Source organism: Pleurodeles waltl, chromosome 2_2 (assembly GCF_031143425.1).
Source record: "Pleurodeles waltl isolate 20211129_DDA chromosome 2_2, aPleWal1.hap1.20221129, whole genome shotgun sequence".
NCBI classification, from domain to species: Eukaryota; Metazoa; Chordata; class Amphibia; order Caudata; family Salamandridae; genus Pleurodeles; species Pleurodeles waltl.
In genome coordinates this window covers 509,737,741-509,759,648 of record NC_090439.1, presented here as the reverse complement: position 1 = coordinate 509,759,648, position 21,908 = coordinate 509,737,741, and the positions used below count along the sequence as shown (strand labels likewise).

Below are 21,908 nucleotides of genomic sequence, written 5' to 3'. Positions count from 1 at the left end.
CACTATAGTTTGATTGTTACCTGGGACACACTACTACAGTACATGTTTTTGTCATAACTATGTACAAAAGTTGAAAATTCTAGGTTATGAGTACCCTTTTTCCCGCTCGTAAACCTATTTTCTGCTTTACTCCTCAGATTCATCAGTTTTTTGAAAAACTACAATAACAGCAATTTGAGCATTGCCTTCTCTTCTGAGCGAAGCATCGAAGACGAGCTAAATCGTGAAAGCAACAGCGACCTTTTCACAGTTGGCATCAGTTATGCTGTCATGTTTCTCTACATATCGTTGGCTTTAGGAAACATTAGAAGCTGTGCCAGGCTTCTGGTAAGTGTATTGTATAAAAGTCTGTCCGTCTACTTCCAGAGTACAGCGCTAACTTCTAAGGACAGAGGTACACAAAATGCAGGAGTAATGATGCTCTTGTGTCACTTGAGCCCTTCAAAAGTTAGAATTGTGCATGCAGAATACAAATCTTGATTCACCGAATCTGAATTTGCATGTTTTAGGAATGTGAATCCACTCCATGATACAGAAAGCTCTTCAGGCCTGGTGACATTTTCTTTATGAAAGTACTTCTGCAGGGTAAGAGGAGTAATAGGATGTTGACTCTGCAAACTTTTATGCTACCCCATAATTTGGACGTTTGTTTCTATGAGAGGTTTCTCTCTTGACCTACGCAGAACCACCATTGAAAAAGAAGTGAATGTTAATCCAAGATGGGAAAGAGAAGACGATACCCCCAAATTTAGTGCAGGCACAGAGAAAGGGGTTCTCTACAGGGAATATACTTCCTTTGCTCACATTTCACATTTTCCCTGTACTTTGTCACGTTGATAGCTTCATAACGAAGAATCTGCAGGAGGGAGTTATGAAGTAGAACTACTCATGGTAATCTGCACCATTCGCAGAGATCCATGAGTCCTCCATGGGATTTTTGCAAATGACATCAAAATGAGAAGAATAGAAGGGGCCTTGCAGGGAGTCGATTTCTTGCTTTTTACTATTTTGTAAAACGTTTTGTGAATTTTTATCCCTAATGTTAGTGGCTTGTTTGTACCAAGGTGGTGGGTGAAAGTAACTTAGGGTAAACGCTTTTTCGTATTTTACAAAGCAAGGAATAGTTCATAGGTGTGATTTAAGTGTACTTGTTCTTTTACGCTTATTCTGCTCTTTATTGTCGCCCCTCACCATTGATTGTTCCCTCTCTGGGTGTGAAAGGAATGTGTTTTGTAGCATTGAATTTCGCAAATGGATTCTGGAAACCTAAAATGACATGCCATGCAAAGAAATTTGAGTATATATATTATGCAAATGAGATTAATAACCATTTTGATATTGTGCGAGAAGAACTTTTATTCCTGTGTCAATATAAAAAATGTAGCTGAATAGTGGAAACAATTATCGTGGCTTGATGACTCATTATTCTGGCCCGAACCAGTACCAAATATAATTATATATGTCGTTATTCTTATTCTAGCTTCATTTTTTTCAGTTCTTCTACTCTCACCTAAGGGTGCATTTAAGGTGTTTTTTTCTCTAATGTTTTAATCGTTTTTTAAACATGAGATGTACCGTTCACATCCACTTGCATTGTGCAGTAATGCATTCTGCCACCTACCTGTGTTGGGTAGACAGTTACTGTAATAAAAAAAAAAAGGGAGCAGATTCCTGACAGCGAGATAGCAGCACTTACAAGTCAGTTACGAAAACAGTACCAAAACCTGTGAGAGGATACCAGGAACAGTATGTCTGTTATCAAAGTGGGTAACTAGAAGGGCAACGAGAAACTAGAACAATTCCCAGATGACTAACTTATGAGGAGAGTCAGGACTTCTGTGATGACCTGATGAATGTAGTCACTATTCCTGGGGCAGCAGGTATTGGTTGCGAACGAATACTGCGTCATATCAGTTGGTGTATGGATGCAGTGATGGGGGCCTAACTACACAGCCGTGGGATCTGTCTTGGGGCTTTATTTAATTGTAGTCTCAGCTGTGGCCAAGAGTGACTAGTCGCAGGTGTTTAGGGGAGGTACTGATGAGGTGGTGCCGCCTTTCTTTCAAGGGGGCATTAGGTCATTGTTTCCGGTGCATGCTAGGACTCCTCACAACCCGTCCCATTCTCTGTTGATTGGGTATTTATGAAGGCCACGCCCTCATCCCTGTAGGATGCATTGAGTGTTAACCGAGGTAACACTCGGTCCCCGAAATATTCGAAAACGTTTTTTCAGTGGTATTCAGCTTCATGCACACTGTCCTCACCTGTGTGGGCACTGACCACTCCACACTATTGATGGACTTATAAAGTTCAGTGGCTGAACTTTCTGGGTGGGAGGGACTTACACTATTACTGTTCCTAAAGCTCTGAATATGGTGTTTTTTTGCCAAAGTTGTATTCAAACTAGCCGTTTTCAAGCATGGCGGATGCCTCTTGAAGGTCACTTTGAGCCAAGAGGTCTAAGGTGAACAAGTGCACACGAGAAAACACAGTTGAACTATACCGGTTAGAAAGAACATTATGGGTCTAATTACGATTTCGGCGGAGGGGCTTAATCCGTCCCAAATGTGACGGATATCCCGCCCGCCCTATTACGAGTTCCATAAGATATAATGGACTCGTAATTCGGCGGGCGGGATATCCGTCACATTTGGGATGGTTTAACCCTCTCCGCCGAAGTCGTAATCAGGCCCGATGTGATGCTGAAGTTTTGCACAGCCAGACTGCAAATAACTATGCAGTTTCACTTGCTTTTAAATATATTTAGCTATACGACCTGAGTGAAGGGGATACTCGGAGACAGCTTGCAGTTCACACATTGTACCGATCCTTACATTCCCTCTGAGTCCTTCCACTTTTTAACTGCTGAATGGGGGAAGGCAACAAAGCCTTAATTGACCTAAAAAATGTAGTCATGTGCTCTTTAATTGCTCTGTCTTTAATCTTTAATGAATTAAAACAAAATGGGACTTTATAGCGGCTTTCAGAGCTGCATTGGTGTCTTGCCTCCAGTTTACAATGGTTAAATTAATTAATATAGCAGCAAATTCAATCTTTTCTGTGACATCTCCCAAAAAAAACGAATCTCACTGATAAAGTATTTTTACCTACCTTATAACAATTGTTGTGTTTACTAAGGACACCAGGTATGTGCTAGAATTTCGACATATAAGTGAAGGCGTAAACAGTCCTTCTTGAACCAAGATGTTGTCTTACCTTGAGAGTGACTCGGCGAGTGTTGTGAAGAAAAGGACCTGTCGAGAAGAGCCCATCCTCTTTCCTTCAGTTGCTAATTTGAATAATCTTTTCAGACCCAATTTGTGATTTCTCATAGCCAGATACAACAAATAAATTGGTCTTTGATAGAGGGACTTTGTTTCTCTCTTTGGCCAGGTGGATTCCAAGATCTCCCTGGGCATCGCTGGTATCGTGATTGTTTTGAGCTCTGTGGCCTGTTCGTTGGGCATCTTCAGCTATGCTGGAATCCCACTATCTCTGATTGTTATCGAAGTCATACCTTTCTTGGTGCTAGCAGTTGGGGTAGACAACATCTTCATCATCGTGCAGACACTGCAGGTAAAGTATGATTATTTCCCCTGGCATTGTCTGTATTTACCTATAAACGTGTGATTATGTGCTGCTGTACTTTAATACGAGGTGCAGGTATAGGATTTCCAGACATGTCATGGAATAACATGTCTCTTCTGACTAGTGCCGGGAAAATTGGCTAATTGGACGGTATTGCTTTATTATGAAAGATATAGCATTACAAATAAAATGCTTTAAGCTATGGTATGTCTTCGAAAAGTATATTTTAAATTACTTGGTTTGAGAAGTACTGGCATTCTTTAAAGAAATGTACTGCATTTCATTGCTCACTTTTTCACCCATGACATTTCTCAAGCATACCAGTCTTTTATTGATAGGTCACCTCTATTGTCATTGTTGCTTGCTCTCACACTTAGAAGCTGCATACATTTCGTTCCCTGGTCACCTATTAACGCAGGGTGTCAGGTTCACTGTGATGTACCAACAAGTAGCCAAATCACAAACGCAAGAGCCAGGAGACCACTCTCCACTCGCTCTTCAGATCTGTACTTACACATCTATGTCAATCTCTGCATTGACTTTGCCTTCTCCCGAGCATCTCCCTCAAGTCTGCACACGTTAGCATAGGGTCCTCTGTCCCTTCCTGTATCCCTTGCTCCTCCACACACAGTATCGTCCCTGACTGCTTCTTTCTAACCCACCACCAACGTCCCTCGCAGTGCTCTCTCTCTCTCGCTGTTGTTAATTGTGTGAAAACCCTGAGCAAGTGTTGTGTCCAGTAGAAAACCTAATTTGATTAGTAACAGATTTCTTAACGCTTTTCTAGAGAGATGAACGTCCTCTGGGAGAAAGCCTCGATCAGCAGATCGGCCGTGTTTTAGGAGAGGTTGCACCCAGCATTTTCTTATCCTCGTTCTCTGAGACCATTGCGTTTTTCTTGGGTAAGTGTTACTTACTCTTAAGCAACATGTGGGTGCATATTTGTCACTTTTCAATGCCAGCGTGCTGCAGTAAATAGATTACAGTGCACTGATGTTCTCAACATGCACGTAAGCATATTACAATGAAACCTTGTAAACACATACAGTGGTGGAGTGCAAAACATTTAGAATTCAGGATCTCACTGTAACCTGTGACAAGTCACAGTTGAGTATTGATGGGCACTGCGCCATGTTTCTCCTGGACACATGCCCAGCTTTTGAGTGGGTATAATGCAGTTTACCAAGGGCTTGCGATTCCCCCAAACCTTGTTGACTGTCATTTTGAGGGAATTAAGAGCTTGGTATCTAGAAGCCTTTTTGTTCTGTCTGTTGTATCCTTGGACATATTTTCACTTATTTAGCTATTCTCATTAAATTGTGGCGAGCTTGGCTACAGAGTATTTATTGCAGTGGTCACACTCTGCCTTCTTTCCCTTCTACTTCAGGGGCCTTATCGACTATGCCTGCTGTCCGCACGTTTTCACTCTTCGCTGGCATGGCTGTGTTCATTGATTTCCTTCTTCAGATTACCTGCTTTGTGAGCCTGCTGGGAATGGATGTCAGGCGTCATGAGGCGAGTCAAGCAAATCATGAAGAAGACTGATGTTGATGAAATGTTCCTTTTGAAGCAATTGTCCAATGCTTTACTTTTGTTGTGGTTTCTTGCAGAAAAGTCGACTAGATATTCTTTGTTGTGTCAAAGGATGTGATGAGTCCAGTGGTGGAGCAAAGTCTGAGAACTGTCTGTTTTTGTTCTTCAAAAAACTGTACGCACCTCTTCTGCTAAAGGACTGGATGCGGCCAATTGTGGTAAGTTCTCCGAAGGGCCATCTGTGTTTAAGCTTGAAAAGAATAAAAATGCTTTAGTCTAGGACAGTGGTTCCTAACCTTTTGATTTCTGTGGACCCCCACTTTAACATTAATGGAACCCAGGGACCCCCACTGAATCATCATGGGAAACCGGGGACCCCCGCCTGAGTCATTACTGGAAGCTGGGGACCTAATTTGTCCTTATGCGCACTGGCACCCTGTTTTTTGGATAAGGATCTGGTTCCATCGTTCATCTGCTTTGAATTTTCACTACAAATCTGGCTAACTTCATCAACGTGTTTGCCTAAGTGGCTGTGACAATTTTCAAGTCTCTTGCTAGCCGGTGAAGTGAATACATATGTTCGATGGCATCTGTCGCTGTAGATACGCATGTTCTGCAATAGCTCGCCATCTGGTGTTGGGCCGGAGTGTTACAAGTTGTTTTTCTTCGAAGAAGTCTTTCGAGTCACGGGACCGAGTGACTCCTCCTTTTGTCTCCATTGCGCATGGGCGTCGACTCCATCTTCGATTGTTTTTTTTCCGCCATCGGGTTCGGACGTGTTCCTGTCGCTCCGAGTTTCGGAACGGAAAATTAGCTAATTTCGGAAGATTTTCGTCGGTATTGTTGCGTTCGGGATCGGCGTACTTAGATTCCACACCGCATCGAAGATCGAAGAGCTCCGGTGCCCTTCGGGGTAGTTTTTCGATCCTCCGTCGGGGCCTGGTCGGCCCGACCGCGTGCTGAAGAACGCCGATGGAACGGACCCCGTTTCGTTTCTGCCCCAAATGCCACAATAAATACCCCTACACAGACCAACACTTGGTCTGCAACCTGTGCCTGTCACCTGAGCACAGCGAAGACACCTGCGAGGCCTGTCGTGCGTTCCGGTCCCGAAAAACACTCCGAGACCGTCGAGCCAGAAGACTTCAAATGGCGTCCGCACCGACAGCCCAACGGGAGTTCGAGGAACAGGAAGAAGAAGGTACCTTCTCGATCCAAGACTCAGACTCCGAAGGATTCGACGATACACAAACCGTGAGTAAGACGTCGAAAAACACACAGAGAAACATTTACAAGGCCCAGGGGACGCCACTGCCACCAGGCCATGGCTCGACCCATAAATTCGGTGACCGACCGTCGGCACCGAAAAAGGCCAAAACAGTGCCGAGATCGTCCGACTCCGGTCGAGACACCGGCACGCAGCCTTCTCGGGACCGAGAAAGTGCTGGAGACAAGCCTCGACACCGAGATACCGGTGTGGACACGGCTCGACGCCGAGACAGCGGCACCGAAACAGATCGACGCCGAGAGGTTTCGGCCCCGAAAAGGAAAAAAGTCACCTCGGAGCCGAAAAAACACGCAGACAAAGTTTCAACGCCGAAACAAACTGCAAGCGACCCAGCTTCAGGCTCTTATACAGAAGAGCACTCGCTAACCTCCCAAATGCAAAAGCATAGGTTTGAGGAAGAGCTACAAGCAACTGATGTGGACCATACGCAAAAGCGTATCTTCATTCAGCAGGGGACAGGAAAAATAAGCACCCTTCCCCCCATTAGGAGAAAGAGAAGGTTGGAGTTCCAGACGGAACAAGCACCACAACCAAAAGTGGTTAAAAGAATTACACCACCACCCTCTCCTCCGCCCGTGATTAACGTTTCACCAGCACAAACTCCATCTCACTCCCCAGCTCACACCACCATGAGCCAGGGTGACCAAGATCAGGACGCATGGGACCTATACGACGCCCCAGTGTCAGATAACAGCCCGGAGGCCTACCCTACAAAGCCATCTCCACCAGAAGACCGCACCGCGTACTCTCAGGTGGTGGCTAGAGCAGCACAATTTCATAACGTAAGCCTCCACTCAGAACAGGTCGAGGATGATTTCTTGTTCAACACACTCTCCTCCACCCACAGCTCCTACCAAAGCCTGCCTATGCTCCCTGGTATGCTCCGGCACGCAAAAGACATATTTAAGGAGCCGGTCAAAAGTAGGGCAATCACACCACGGGTGGAAAAGAAGTATAAGCCGCCTCCTACGGACCCGGTTTTCATCACTACACAGCTGCCACCAGACTCTGTTGTTGTAGGAGCAGCTAGGAAAAGGGCCAACTCTCACACATCTGGAGATGCACCACCCCCAGATAAAGAAAGCCGCAAGTTCGATGCAGCTGGTAAAAGAGTCGCAGCACAAGCTGCAAACCAGTGGCGCATCGCGAACTCCCAGGCACTACTTGCGCGCTATGACAGAGCCCACTGGGACGAGATGCAACATCTCATTGAACATCTGCCCAAGGACTTCCAAAATAGGGCGAAACAAGTGGTTGAGGAGGGACAGACCATCTCCAACAACCAGATACGTTCCTCCATGGACGCTGCAGATACAGCTGCACGGACAATTAATACATCTGTAACTATCAGACGGCATGCATGGCTCCGAACGTCTGGATTTAAACCAGAGATTCAACAAGCAGTTCTCAATATGCCTTTTAATGAAAAAGAACTGTTCGGTCCAGAAGTGGACACAGCGATTGAGAAACTCAAAAAAGATACGGACACTGCCAAAGCCATGGGCGCACTCTACTCCCCGCAGAGCAGAGGGAATTACAGCACATTCCGTAAAACGCCCTTTCGAGGGGGGTTTCGGGGTCAAAGCACACAAGCCAGCACCTCACAAGCAACACCGTCCACTTACCAGGGACAGTATAGAGGAGGTTTTCGGGGACAATATAGAGGAGGGCAATTCCCTAGAAATAGAGGGAGATTTCAAAGCCCCAAAACCCCTACTACTAAACAATGACTCACATGTCACTCACCCCCTCCACACAACACCAGTGGGGGGAAGAATAGGTCATTATTACAAAGCATGGGAGGAAATCACTACAGACACTTGGGTTCTAGCAATTATCCAACATGGTTATTGCATAGAATTTCTACAATTCCCTCCAAACATACCACCAAAAGCACAAAATTTAACAACACACCATTCCAATCTCCTGGAGATAGAAGTGCAGGCACTATTGCAAAAGAATGCAATCGAATTAGTGCCAAACACACAAATAAACACAGGAGTTTACTCACTGTACTTTCTGATACCAAAGAAGGACAAAACGCTGAGACCAATCCTAGACCTCAGAGTAGTGAACACTTTCATCAAATCAGACCACTTCCACATGGTCACACTACAAGAAGTATTGCCATTGCTAAAACTACACGACTACATGGCAACTTTAGACCTCAAGGATGCTTATTTCCATATACCAATACACCCATCTCACAGGAAATACCTAAGGTTCGTATTCAAAGGAATACATTACCAATTCAAGGTACTGCCTTTCGGATTAACAACCGCACCAAGAGTCTTTACCAAATGTCTAGCGGTAGTCGCTGCACACATAAGAAGGCAGCAAATACATGTGTTCCCATATTTGGACGACTGGCTAATCAAGGCCCATTCGTTCATACAGTGCTCAAATCACACAAATCAGATCATACAAACCCTCTTCAAACTCGGGTTCACCGTCAATTTCACAAAATCCAAAATTCTGCCACGCAAGGTACAACAATACCTGGGAGCCATAATAGACACATCAAAGGGAGTAGCCACTCCAAGTCCACAAAGAATTCAAAATTTCAACACCATCATACAACGCATGTATCCAACACAAAAGATACAGGCAAAGATGGTATTACAACTCCTAGGCATGATGTCATCATGCATAGCCATTGTCCCAAACGCAAGACTGCACATGAGGCCCTTACAACAATGCCTAGCATCACAGTGGTCTCAAGCACAGGGTCACCTTCTAGATCTGGTGTTAATAGACCGCCAAACTTACCTCTCGCTTCTGTGGTGGAACAACATAAATTTAAACAAGGGGCGGCCTTTCCAAGACCCAGTGCCACAATACGTAATAACAACAGATGCTTCCATGACAGGGTGGGGAGCACACCTCAATCAACACAGCATACAAGGACAATGGAACGTACATCAAACAAAACTGCATATCAATCACCTAGAACTGCTAGCAGTTTTTCAAGCACTAAAAGCTTTCCAACCAATAATAGTTCACAAATACATTCTCGTCAAAACAGACAACATGACAACAATGTATTATCTAAACAAGCAGGGAGGGACGCACTCCACGCAGTTAAGCCTGCTAGCACAAAAAATTTGGCATTGGGCAATTCACAACCAAATTCGCCTAATTGCACAGTTTATACCAGGGATACAAAATCAACTCGCAGACAATCTCTCTCGAGATCACCAACAGGTCCACGAATGGGAAATTCACCCCCAAATTCTGAACACTTATTTCAAACTCTGGGGAACACCTCAGATAGACTTGTTTGCGACAAGGGAGAACGCAAAATGCCAAAACTTCGCATCCAGGTACCCACACAAACAATCCCAAGGCAATGCCCTATGGATGAACTGGTCAGGGATATTTGCTTACGCTTTTCCTCCTCTCCCTCTCCTTCCTTACCTGGTAAACAAACTCAGTCAAAGCAAACTCAAACTCATATTGATAGCACCAACTTGGGCAAGGCAACCCTGGTACACAACGCTGCTAGACCTATCAGTGGTACCCTGCATCAAATTGCCCAACAGGCCAGATCTGTTGACACAGCACAACCAAAAGATCAGACACCCAGATCCAGCATCGCTGAATCTAGCAATCTGGCTCCTGAAATCCTAGAATTCGGGCACTTACAACTTACCCAAGAATGTATGGAAGTCATAAAACAAGCAAGAAGGCCATCCACCAGGCACTGCTATGCAAGTAAATGGAAGAGGTTTGTTTGCTACTGCCATATTAATCAAATACAACCATTACACACAACTCCAGAACATGTAGTGGGTTACTTGCTTCACTTACAAAAATCTAACCTAGCTTTCTCTTCCATTAAGATTCACCTTGCAGCAATATCTGCATACCTGCAGACTACCTATTCAACTTCCCTATATAAAATACCAGTCATTAAAGCATTCATGGAGGGCCTTAGGAGAATTATACCACCAAGAACACCACCTGTTCCTTCATGGAACCTAAATGTTGTCCTAACTAGACTTATGGGTCCACCTTTTGAACCCATGCACTCCTGCGACATACAGTTCCTAACCTGGAAGGTGGCATTTCTCATCGCCATTACTTCCCTGAGAAGAGTAAGCGAGATTCAGGCGTTTACTATACAGGAACCTTTTATACAACTACACAAAAATAAAGTCGTCCTAAGGACCAATCCTAAATTTTTGCCAAAGGTTATTTCACCGTTCCATCTAAATCAAACAGTGGAACTTCCAGTGTTCTTTCCACAGCCAGATACCGTAGCTGAAAGGGCACTACATACATTAGATGTCAAAAGAGCATTAATGTATTACATTGACAGAACAAAAAACATCAGAAAGACTAAACAACTCTTTATTGCATTTCAAAAACCTCACGCAGGAAACCCAATTTCAAAACAAGGTATAGCCAGATGGATAGTTAAATGCATCCAAATCTGCTACCTTAAAGCTAAACAACAGCTGCCCATTACACCAAGGGCACACTCAACCAGAAAGAAAGGTGCTACCATGGCCTTTCTAGGAAACATCCCAATGCAAGAAATATGTAAGGCAGCCACATGGTCTACGCCTCACACATTCACCAAGCACTACTGTGTAGACGTGTTATCCGCACAACAAGCCACAGTAGGTCAAGCCGTATTAAGGACATTATTTCAGACTACTTCCACTCCTACAGGCTGATCCACCGCTTTTGGGGAAATAACTGCTTACTAGTCTATGCAGAACATGCGTATCTACAGCGACAGATGCCATCGAACTGAAAATGTCACTTACCCAGTGTACATCTGTTCGTGGCATCAGTCGCAGTAGATTCGCATGTGCCCACCCGCCTCCCCGGGAGCCTGTAGCAGTTTGGAAGTTACCTTCAATTATTTCTATATGTATCATCTCAACCTTAAATAGGTGCATACTTAGTCACTCCATTGCATGGGCACTATTACTACAATTCAACTCCTACCTCAACCTCTGCGGGGAAAAACAATCGAAGATGGAGTCGACGCCCATGCGCAATGGAGACAAAAGGAGGAGTCACTCGGTCCCGTGACTCGAAAGACTTCTTCGAAGAAAAACAACTTGTAACACTCCGGCCCAACACCAGATGGCGAGCTATTGCAGAACATGCGAATCTACTGCGACTGATGCCACGAACAGATGTACACTGGGTAAGTGACATTTTCATTACTTTTGACACAGATACCTTCTGAACTTTTTTTTTAACTGCGGTTTGTGGAGCAAGTTTGACTGAGACCAGGTATAAGTGATGTGGGAACCTTTGTCATCCTGCCTACTTATGCAAGGCTATGGGTGGGATTTCAGAGCAAGCATGCTGAGCAGAATGGGGCCTGACAAGCACGATGTAGGTAATGTCACTATCTGCATATCAGCAAGGTTCAAAGGTGAGAATATTCCTTTAGTAGGCCCCTTGCATGTCTTGTGTATGTAAACCCAGGGAGTTTAGCTAGAGACATTGGACTGGAGAGAAGGAATCCCACCTATCCCTAGGGGCTTATGTTCACCATGGACTCTTCTTTCGTGTAGCCCAACAACGTGTTTTAATTAATCCTGGAGTGTTTGTGGTAGCTGCGAAAATGACTCAATTGCCAAGAAAGGTGAATCCCCTGAACCCCAATCGCAGATATGAATGCAGTCACTGTTCAGGATGCGTCTGGAAAACAAACCATTGAGAGTTAGTTTCTTTTGAACTCTACACTTACCAGGGGTCATGACTGAAGCACATTGAACAATCCATTTTATCAAGCACATTTGTACTTCTAATTGTACTTCTCCCATACTCAGTTCTCTGAGGTAACTGAATGGGTACACTTTACAAAAACCTATAAATAAATAATTAAACATGGTCCTCATGGCAGCCTGTGGGATGAGTAAGCTCTGCCTCGAGAATAACAACGTGATTTACAACCTCCCTCTCACTGCTCGAGTCCTTTCGAGTTGGACTTCTTACGCCACAGCAGCTACATATGCCGATCTCCCATTATGACCAGCTTCTTCCTTTTCCACTGGTCTCTGGTGTCTACCAGATTATGCATGTACACTGGTATTGCATTCTTACTTTGCCTATTCGAGTCTTCATTTTTTTGGGCCAATATCCTGTTGACGGGCCAAGCCGCAGTCCTACATTACTTAATAACTGGAAAATGAATGCAAATGTCACACTTTCTGCGGAGTGAGGAGGCCATATGTGCATATCCGGAGTGCAGCACTTCTGTGCCTAGATAATTCTTCTGTTGTTTTCTTTCAGATCTCGGTGTTTGTTGGGATTTTGTCCTTCAGTATTGCCGTTGTTAGCAAAGTGGAGATAGGATTGGATCAGTCTCTTTCGATGCCCGATGTAAGTATTGCTTGGTGAGAGCTGGATGAAGAAAACGCACATCTGGCAAACGCGCGTTTTTCTATATTTACACCACCTGTAGTTGTGCATGAATGGGACCTAAAACATGTTGTGTTTTAAATAATGTATCATTCTACCAGCAGATTTCACTGGTGCCTAGAGGCTGTTAATGTTTGTTCATTTACATTGCATTTTTAATGTGCTGCAGTCCAGGCTGTCTGTCCTTTATTTTGTAGAGGGCAAATGTTTACCTTAAGGCCTCTTAGCACTTTGAGACAGACACAACATGATGGTAGCAGTCAAGCCTCATAGTGGAAGTAGGAGGTGTTCATCCTGCACCTCAGGCTGGGCCTTTCCTCAGTCACTGTCAGACTCTGGCAGTAGGTTTTACATTCTTACATTTCGTAAAGATACAAAAGTGTCCTCCCCCTTTGGACTTTTGATGGCACAAATGAATTTTAGCAGGTGTTGCACATGCACCAAGCCAGCTTGGAACATAGTGCCCCAGCTTAATTTTTAGGTTTACTGTGTATGGCGCTTAAACCATTGACAGTGAGCATATTGTATTCTATATTTGGCAGGATTGAGGGCTAGCCTCCTTGTACCTTTGGCTTATTTTGCTCTGGATTCTTCTGACGTTAGCTTGAGAAATTGCAAATGAAATCATGAATCAGCCCAAAGGAGTATTTTAATCTTACACTTATTCTATTGACTGTTTGGATGGGTCCTTCTAGGGACTAGTTTGCATTTGAATCAGTTGGATAGTGGCCCAGAAGCACTTGGCATGTGCACTGACAAAAACAGGAAAAGGGGATGTAAAAAGTAAAGCAATCTTTGTTTCTCTTGCATCAATTTTTCAGATGTTTTGTGTGAGCTTAACTGCAGTATGTTTGGACATATCCACAGCTTCCAAATGCCAAACCTATTGTCTTTCACAAGCTTGCTTAACTTGTTTTTGGACTTCCGTCTTCTGCATGGCCCTTTGGCACCTGTGAGTGTATTGAACATGCTTCCACTTTCATCAAGAGGTACTCACCAGCAGAACCTATAATTCCTGAAAGAAAATACACTCAGCGTGTACACCCAACTCGGCAGGAGTGTTAGTGTGATAGGGATCAGGGCTACACCCCCTGGGTGGGAGCCTGCTTATTGATTGTTCCTTTAAAATATTTATCCATTCTCCTATAACGGGGCCTCCTTTCTTTTCCATATATGTGTATGATTTGCTTATCCTTGACTCGCGTAATGTATGAAAAATGGCAGGTATCCACTTAAGACACAATGTGTATGGCTACATGGTGGGTTTCCTGCAGGATGACCTGCCGCTCTGATTAGAGCCCTCTCCCTGATACTAGGGTTTCCCAGTGTGGGGAAAATACCTGTGCATTTCATTGAAGGATTAAGTTTAGCATGAGCCTAGTGAAACCCACCTTTGTCCTGACTTGAATGTTTCTGCCTAGCAACCTAAGATCTGTGGCTTGCCCAGCATAGTTTCAACAAACACACACCACCACCAGTTCTGATTGGCTTGCATTCTGACTCCTAGCTTCAAGAGTGCCCAAGGAAAAGGGACAAAGGTCACGGAAGTACTTCTTCACCATTTGAGCCAAATTTGAAACCTTTAATTAAATAAATACTTTAATCCCTGTCTTTGCCACCAAAATATGAAGCTCATTGCTATCCTCGAACCAGGAACTATTACTTCATCTATATTTTGAGTTGAGCAGAGACTGCACACCAGTGGTTGAAAGCACTTTCCCAGGGATTGACCATTTCCTGTTGGATGGCCTCCTTAAGGGCTGAGAGAAAACCCTAGACCCTTGATTGTTCCATAATCCATTTTGTTTTAACTAGAAGAAGGGAAGCTTAACTGCCAGACAGAACAAACTTGTACCTGGCTCAGAGATGTGCCCAAGGTCAAGCTGGCCAGAAGGTCTACCCAGAGGTTGCCTTAAGAAACCTCGATGCCTACAAGCCATAAAATCCTTGCAGCCTAGGTAACCAGATGCACTGACGAAACTTAAAATCGGAGCTGCTGATTCTCTTTTCTCCAGCATCTGGATGAACCTGCACTGTTCCACGCACCCCATATCTGTTTTCCTCCACATTCACAGAGCCCGTTGGCTGTGGCCTGTTGCCCTGATTTCCTGAATTGTGTGAATTATCTCACCAGCTTGTGTGTTTACCAGAGATATTGTGCTTTTAGATAAAAATTTAAATCACTAAAGACGGGCCCATCAAAAAGCAGACTCACACTTCATATTCTTTCAGCAGCCACTGGTATAATTGTGTGGCAAATCAAATTGACAGCGTAGCCGTACTGCACCTCAGTACCCAAATATATTTGGCAAAACACTGCCTTTTGCTCATGTTCCTCTCGTTGTAGCAAGGACCTCTAATGTCCAGAAATCCTGCAGTTTGAAAAACAACATGCTTTTAACAATTGTTTCTAGAGTTTCCACCCAAACTGAAACTATACCCAGAATGTGTGCTGTTCAGGTATGGGTTCTGTTGCAGTGGGCCTTTTCTGTAGGGCCACCCCAGATTGCCCTACATTGGCAAACCTGTTTTTGTTGAGATTTAGGACTCTATCCACTTTACCCCTGCTAACCAGAGATAAAGTGCTTGTGCTCTCTCCATTAAAGATTGGGACATTGGCATATCCCTGATTTTTACATTTAATTTCCTTATACTTCCCTAGTAAGCGGTACTACATGATACTAGTGGGCTGCAGCACTCATTGGCCCGCCCACTAAAGTAGCACTGGAAAACATGTGTCATACTTGCCACTGCAGCCCGTGGTGCAGTTCTAAACTGCCATTTCAACCTGGCAAAATAATCCTTTTGCCAGGCCCATGCCTTCATTTTTAATACTTATGTCACCCTTAAGATAGGCCCTAAGAGCTCATTGGGAAGGGTGCATGGTATTTACAAAGTAGGCAATGTGAACTTAAGTTTTACATCTCCTGACATTGAAAAACGCCTAAAATCATTTTTCCCCTAGCAAGGGTGTCTCTCCCATGGACTAACTTAGGGTAACGTTATTATACTTAATACGTGATAACTTCAGTTAGGGAATAGAGAGAGAAATACTTCTTCTACTCATTTGATTTGTAATTTTAAATCTTCTTTAATGGTAATGTCTGATTTTAAGTTACTGTTCTGAAAATGTCACTTTTAAAAATTTGTCATTTTTATACATAAACCAAAAGTGCTTTTATGCCCATGTCTAGGGTCATATGACTGTGAATCCCTCTCCTGTGGAATGTTGTATATTCCTTCCAGAAATGGAGGCCTGGGTGTAGAGGGAGTGGGCCTTTCTGACAGGATTGCTGGGAAGACGTGCACCCTTCCCTGATTACACTTGAAAGCCCCTGCCCTGCAAACACAAAGGAAGCTAGCACCAGGACTGCCTTTACATTTGTCCCTCTAGAAAGATGAGAGCCAAACCTTGGGAAAGGGAAGAACTGATCAAAACCAGTTTGAAAGTAGGACAGGCATTGCCCTCCACACAAAGGCTTGACACTAGGTATAAATGTGGTACCTTCAGAACCTCTCCTCCAAACACTCTTGGATCGGTGGAAGATTCAGAAGAAGGTCTTCATGCTGCGTGAAGGAGGAAGACTGGACCTGCTTGGTTTTATCTCAGGATCCCCAGAAGTGATTTCAAAGGTCAGTTGGTTGTCGTTTTAGTTTGAGCTACAGGGACTCAACAAGCTTCTGGAGGCCTTGCCCGCAATTGCCCAGTAGACCAACACCAACTGGACCTACCTGAGCCATACTGCTGGCCTTTGCTGGAGTGACTCCTGATCCCCAAGGGGTGCTCCCCAGGTCCTGAGTGATGATCGCACCTCGCGCCAACAATTCTCTCCTTTCAGCCCCCGCCGATGCAAAGCTCCTGCTAAGGTTCCACACACAGACTTGGACTTTGAGAAGATAAACTCCTCGCCGGGACAAACCTGGTCACTTTATCCCACCAGCACTCCATTGTGGTGGGCCTGAATGTCTATGACCCGGTCCAGCGCAACCAGATAGCTGCGAGGGGCACTATGTGCTTTTTGGCACTATTTTCACTTAAAAGTTTAACAACTCATAACTCCAGTTCTACTTATTGGATTTTTGTCGCTTCAGTGACATTTTATTCATTAAAATATTCTCTATTGTTCTAAATTGGTTTGGGATTGTTTTTATGCTTGTGTTATGTTTTCTCTTTATTACTGTTTGAGCGCTGCATAAACACTTCACACATTGCCTCTAAGTTAAGCGTGACTGCTTGACCATGCTACAAGAGGGTTAAGCACAGGTTTATTTAATGGCTTTCGTCATTCACCCTGACAAGTGTGTGTGTTAATTATTTGAGCGGTGCTTCCACTCCGCTCATCTTATAACCCATTTCCCTACAGGTTGAAACATTCTTTTTCAAGAAATACCTGATAAGGTCACTGAAGAACCAAAGCCTCTTCCCTAAAACATGCCTCCTCCCTTGCTCTTTTCAACTAAGATCAGGAGATTATTGGCTCACTAATTATGTGTATGGCTGATTCAATCATTTATGACGAAGAGGTTCTTTTCCGATTTAATATAGATATGTATTGTAATTAGGAGTGATCCTTCTGGTGCAGTAGGTCCAAAAGTTGTGCTGGCTCTAGTGCTCTATTTTAGCATACGGACATCAGACCTGTACAGCATTTGAATGCCTTGGTGTTATCAACATTGTTGCTGTGTTAAACCTAACTATACAGAAATCGGGTGCTGAAATGACCTGATCCAATCCCAACCAAAACCTAAATAAATCAATTAATAGATGTTTCTTCCTTTTAAGAAGCCTCTTATATAGTGGGACTTGGGCATTCTTTGTGCTATGCTCTTAAATTCCCTTGCATGTACTGTTTGTTCCTGTGATCTGAAATTTGTGCCATGTAGATCACCCTTCAAACCATTTGGCCAGTGAGAGTAGAAAACCCTTTGTGGCTTTAAAACATTTACAGATTGTTACATAGCAGGACAAATCTGCACACACCCTCACTGCAATGCAGAGATATTTCAACTGGGGTATCATCCTTATATGTACCTGGGCTTCATCACAGCTCTGCTGAAGATCATACCCACAATCTGGATGTGAACTGTTATTTGTCCCCACCACATCTTTTAGCTTGTCTTTGGCTCCTTATTATGTGGTGAAACTAACTCAAGACAAGCAGTGGCAAAGACAGTAGGTTTGTGGTCACACTCAAACATTGGCAAAACCAATACCAAATGCCTGCTGCAGTGCTAAACACTGAAAATAAATGTTGCTGTGTACACAAAATGCATTGATGAGAGCAACATTTAATATTTAAGACAGTTACTCTTGCATCCCAGAGGTGAAAGAAAACACTCGGCCTGTAGAAAAATTGTGAGACCGAAGTGCTCCTGCAGAGATTGACAGTCAATGGTTTTTACAGTGTCTCAAGCTAATAGCTAAAAAGTTCTCAAACAAAAAAAAAAAAGCCAAAGGCTGAAGGTGACTGATGCAAAGCACCTTAAACTAAGTATAGAATACAGTATGTTTGCTTGGAAAGGTGAAAGCTCGTTGTAGGAAGTTGGCTCTGTATATACTATTTCAAAGTAATAAATATTGTACACAGAGTCCAGTGGTTCTCCTTAGAGGTAAGATAGTGGCAAACATAGATAATTCTAATGCTCTATTTTGTGGTAGTGTGGTCGAGCAGTAGGCTTATCAGAGGGTAGTGTTAAGCATTTGTTGTACGCACACAGGCAATAAATGAGGAACACACACTCAAAGAATTACTCCAGGCCAATAGGTTTTTATATTGAAAAATATATTTTCTTAGTTTATTTTAAGAACCACAGGTTCAAGATTTACATTAAACACTTTAAATGTAAGGTACTTCACTTAGATACTTTAGGAACTTTGAATGAAAACAATATCATGTACAGCCTTGGTAAAAATGGCAATAAGCTATTTTGAAAGTGGACTAGTGCAAAAATTAACAGTTCCTGGGGGAGGTAAGTAAAGGTTAGATTGGGAGGTAAGTAAAACACTTACAAGTCTCAGTTCTGGGGCATTGGCAGCCCACCGTTGGGGGTTCAGGGCAACCCCAAAGTTACCACACCAGCAGCTCAGGGCCCATCAGGTGCAGAGGTCAAATAGGTGCCCAAAACACATAGGCGCCTATGGAGAAAAGGGGTGCTTCGGTTCCAGTCTGCCAGCAGGTAAGTACCTGCGTCCTCAGGGGGCAGACCAGGGGGGGTTTGTAGAGCACTGGGGGGACACAAGTAGGCACACAAAACACACCCTCAGTGGCTCCGGGGTTGCCGGGTGCAGTGTGCAAAGCAGGCGTCGGGTTTCAGGTAGGAAACAATGGAGGGACCTGGGGGTCACTCTAGCGGTGCAGGCAGGCACAGGGGGGTTTCTCGGACAGCCACCACCTGGGCAAGGTAGAGGGTCACCTGGGGGTCACTCCTGCGTTGAAGTTCTGTTCCTTCAGGTCCTGGGGGCTGCAGGTGCAGTGTTGGTTCCAGGCGTCGGGTCCCTTGTAACAGACAGTCGCGGTCAGGGGGAGCCTCTGGATTCTCTCTGCAGGCGTCGCTGTGGGGGTTCAGGTGGGCCGTCTAGTTACTCACGGGCTCGCAGTCTCCGGGGAGTCCTCCCTGAGGTGTTTGTTCTCCGGATCTCGAGCCGGGGGCGTCGGGTGCAGAGTGTGAAGTCTCACGCTTCAGGCGGGAAATGTGCAGTCTTTGAAAGTTGCTTCTTTGTTGCAAAGAAGTAGCTGGTTTTGAACAGGGCCGCTGTTCAAGGGAGTTTCTTGGTCCTTTAGTCCAGGGCAGTCCTCTGAGGCTTCAGAGGTCACTGGTCCCTGTCGGATGCGTCGCTGGAGCAGGTTTTCGAAGTTGGAGACAGGCCGGTAGGGCTGGGGCCAAAGCAGTTGTCGTCTTCCTCCTTCTCTGCAGGCCTGTAGGTCAGCAGTCCTTCTTGTTTCTTCAGGTTGCAGGAATCTGATTTCCTGGGATCTGGGGAACCCCTAAATACTGAATTTAGGGGTGTGTTTAGGTCTGGGATTGCAGTAGCCAATGACTACTGTCCTTGAAGGTGGCTACACCCACTTTGTGCCTCCTCCCTGAGGGGAGGGGGGCACATCCCTAATCCTATTGGGGGAATCCTCCAAACTCAAGATGGAGGATTTCTCAAGACAGGGGTCACCTCAGCTCAGGACACCTTAGGGGCTGTCCTGACTCCTCCTTGTTTTTCTCATTATCTCCTCCAGCCTTGCTGCCAAAAGTGGGGGCAGTGGCCGGAGAGGCGGGCATCTCCACTAGCTGGGATGCCTTGGGGCGCTGTAACAAAAGGGGTGAGCCTTTGAGGCTCACTGCCATGTGTTACAGTTCCTGCAGGGGGAGGTAAGAAGCACCTCCACCCAGTACAGGCTTTGTTCCTGGCCACAGAGTGACAAAGGCACTCTCCCCATGTGGCCAGCAACATGTCTGGTGTGTGGCAGACTGGCAGAAACTGGTCAGCCTACACTAGAAGTCAGGTAGGTATTCAGGGGGCATCTCAAAGATGCCCTCTGGGTGTATGTTACAATAAATTGCACACTGGCATCAGTGTGCATTTATTGTGCTGCGAAGTTTGATACCAACTTCCCAGTTTTCAGTGTAGCCATTATGGAACTGTGGAGTTTGTGTTTGACAAACTCCCAGACCATATACTCTTATGGCTACCCTGCACTTACAATGCCTAAGGTTTTGCTTAGACACTGTAGGGGCATAGTGCTCATGCACATATGCCCTCACCTGTGGTATAGTGCACCCTGCCTTAGGGCTGTAAGGCCTGCTAGAGGGGTGACTTACCTATGTCACAGGCAGGGTGAGGTTGGCATGGCACTCTGAGGGGAGTGCCATGTTGACTTAGTAATTTTCTCCCCACCAGCAGGCACAAGCTGAGAGGCAGTGTGCCTGTGCTGAGTGAGGGGTCCCCAGGATGGCATAAGACATGCAGCAGCCCTTTAAGTGCCAGGGTTGTGCCAATTGTGGAGACAAAGGTACAGTTTAGGGAAAGAACACTGGTGCTGGGGCCTGGTTAGCAGGGTCGCCGCACACTTTCAAATCATAACTTAGCATCAGCAAAGGCAAAAAGTTAGGGGTTAACCATGCCAAGGAGGCATTTCCTTACACTCGTCACATATCAAACCTAAAAACGAGGACCCCTGTTGGATCACTTCTTGGCTCCTAGGGGACAAGCAGAAATGTAGATTATGTGATGCGTAGCATTTCCTTTTTTCCCTCCAAAAGTGATTTAAAATTGGCCTGTATACATCTGTGCATGTTGTGTATTAAGTTTGGAATTCTGACCTGAAATGTCTTTGGTCTTTTAATTTAATTAAATTGTGCTGAATTTTTTTCAAACTTTATCACATTTACCTTCTAGGACTCCTACGTGCTGAACTATTTTAAGTCTCTTGGCGAATACCTACACACTGGTCCCCCTGTATATTTTGTGATAGAAGAAGGGCACAACTATACCTCAGAGAAAGGGCAAAACATGGTATGCGGTGGAACAGGCTGCAACAATAATTCTCTTGTTCAGCAAATTTACAGTGCTTCCCAACTTAGCAATTAGTAAGTAAAGCCCATTTAATGCTTTCTCTTGAAATTATGTTTTGTGTGTAGCCCCTTTGAAAAATGATATAATGATCAAAATAGGGAATGATAGCATTTCCATATATTAGCAATTTTTCTGGCCAAATGAAAGGGGTAATTTGTCCAGTTTATAGGTGCACCCTAAGGTGATAGTTGCCCACTATCACCAAAAAGGTAAAGTTTAAGCAAAACCTGGAGAACCCAAGTAACAAATAGAATGCAGGTTCTTTGAATTACAAAAGGTAAGCTTGTCACTATACAAAATTATATAGTAAATAAACTACTGAATAAACGAAAAGTTACAGGGTTGTTATAGTTTGGCATATTTATACTTATGTTAAGGAACTATAACTCGTGGCCTAAAGTTACTTAACCACAGAAGTTGTATTTCTTCAGAAAAGTGCAACTATAACTGCAGAATTTATATGGTTTTGTATGGTTAAAACGTGAACCAAGCTATAACGTCCCTTTAACGTTTTTTTTTTTTTTTTTCCAGGAAATGTCTATT

The 21,908-nt window shown here is 44.4% G+C and overlaps 1 protein-coding gene across 1 annotated transcript in view; it reads left to right on the top strand.

Annotated features, from left to right (window-relative positions):
- NPC1 (NPC intracellular cholesterol transporter 1) overlaps positions 1–21,908 on the top strand; it is a 313,228-nt gene that overhangs the window by 190,194 nt on the left and 101,126 nt on the right. Inside the window, exons 12-18 of the mRNA XM_069220022.1 lie at positions 138–327; positions 3,394–3,576; positions 4,376–4,490; positions 4,976–5,103; positions 5,199–5,339; positions 12,671–12,760; positions 21,189–21,379. Coding sequence (XP_069076123.1) covers positions 138–327; positions 3,394–3,576; positions 4,376–4,490; positions 4,976–5,103; positions 5,199–5,339; positions 12,671–12,760; positions 21,189–21,379 — 1,038 coding nt within the window. The remainder of the gene's footprint in view (positions 1–137; positions 328–3,393; positions 3,577–4,375; positions 4,491–4,975; positions 5,104–5,198; positions 5,340–12,670; positions 12,761–21,188; positions 21,380–21,908) is intronic.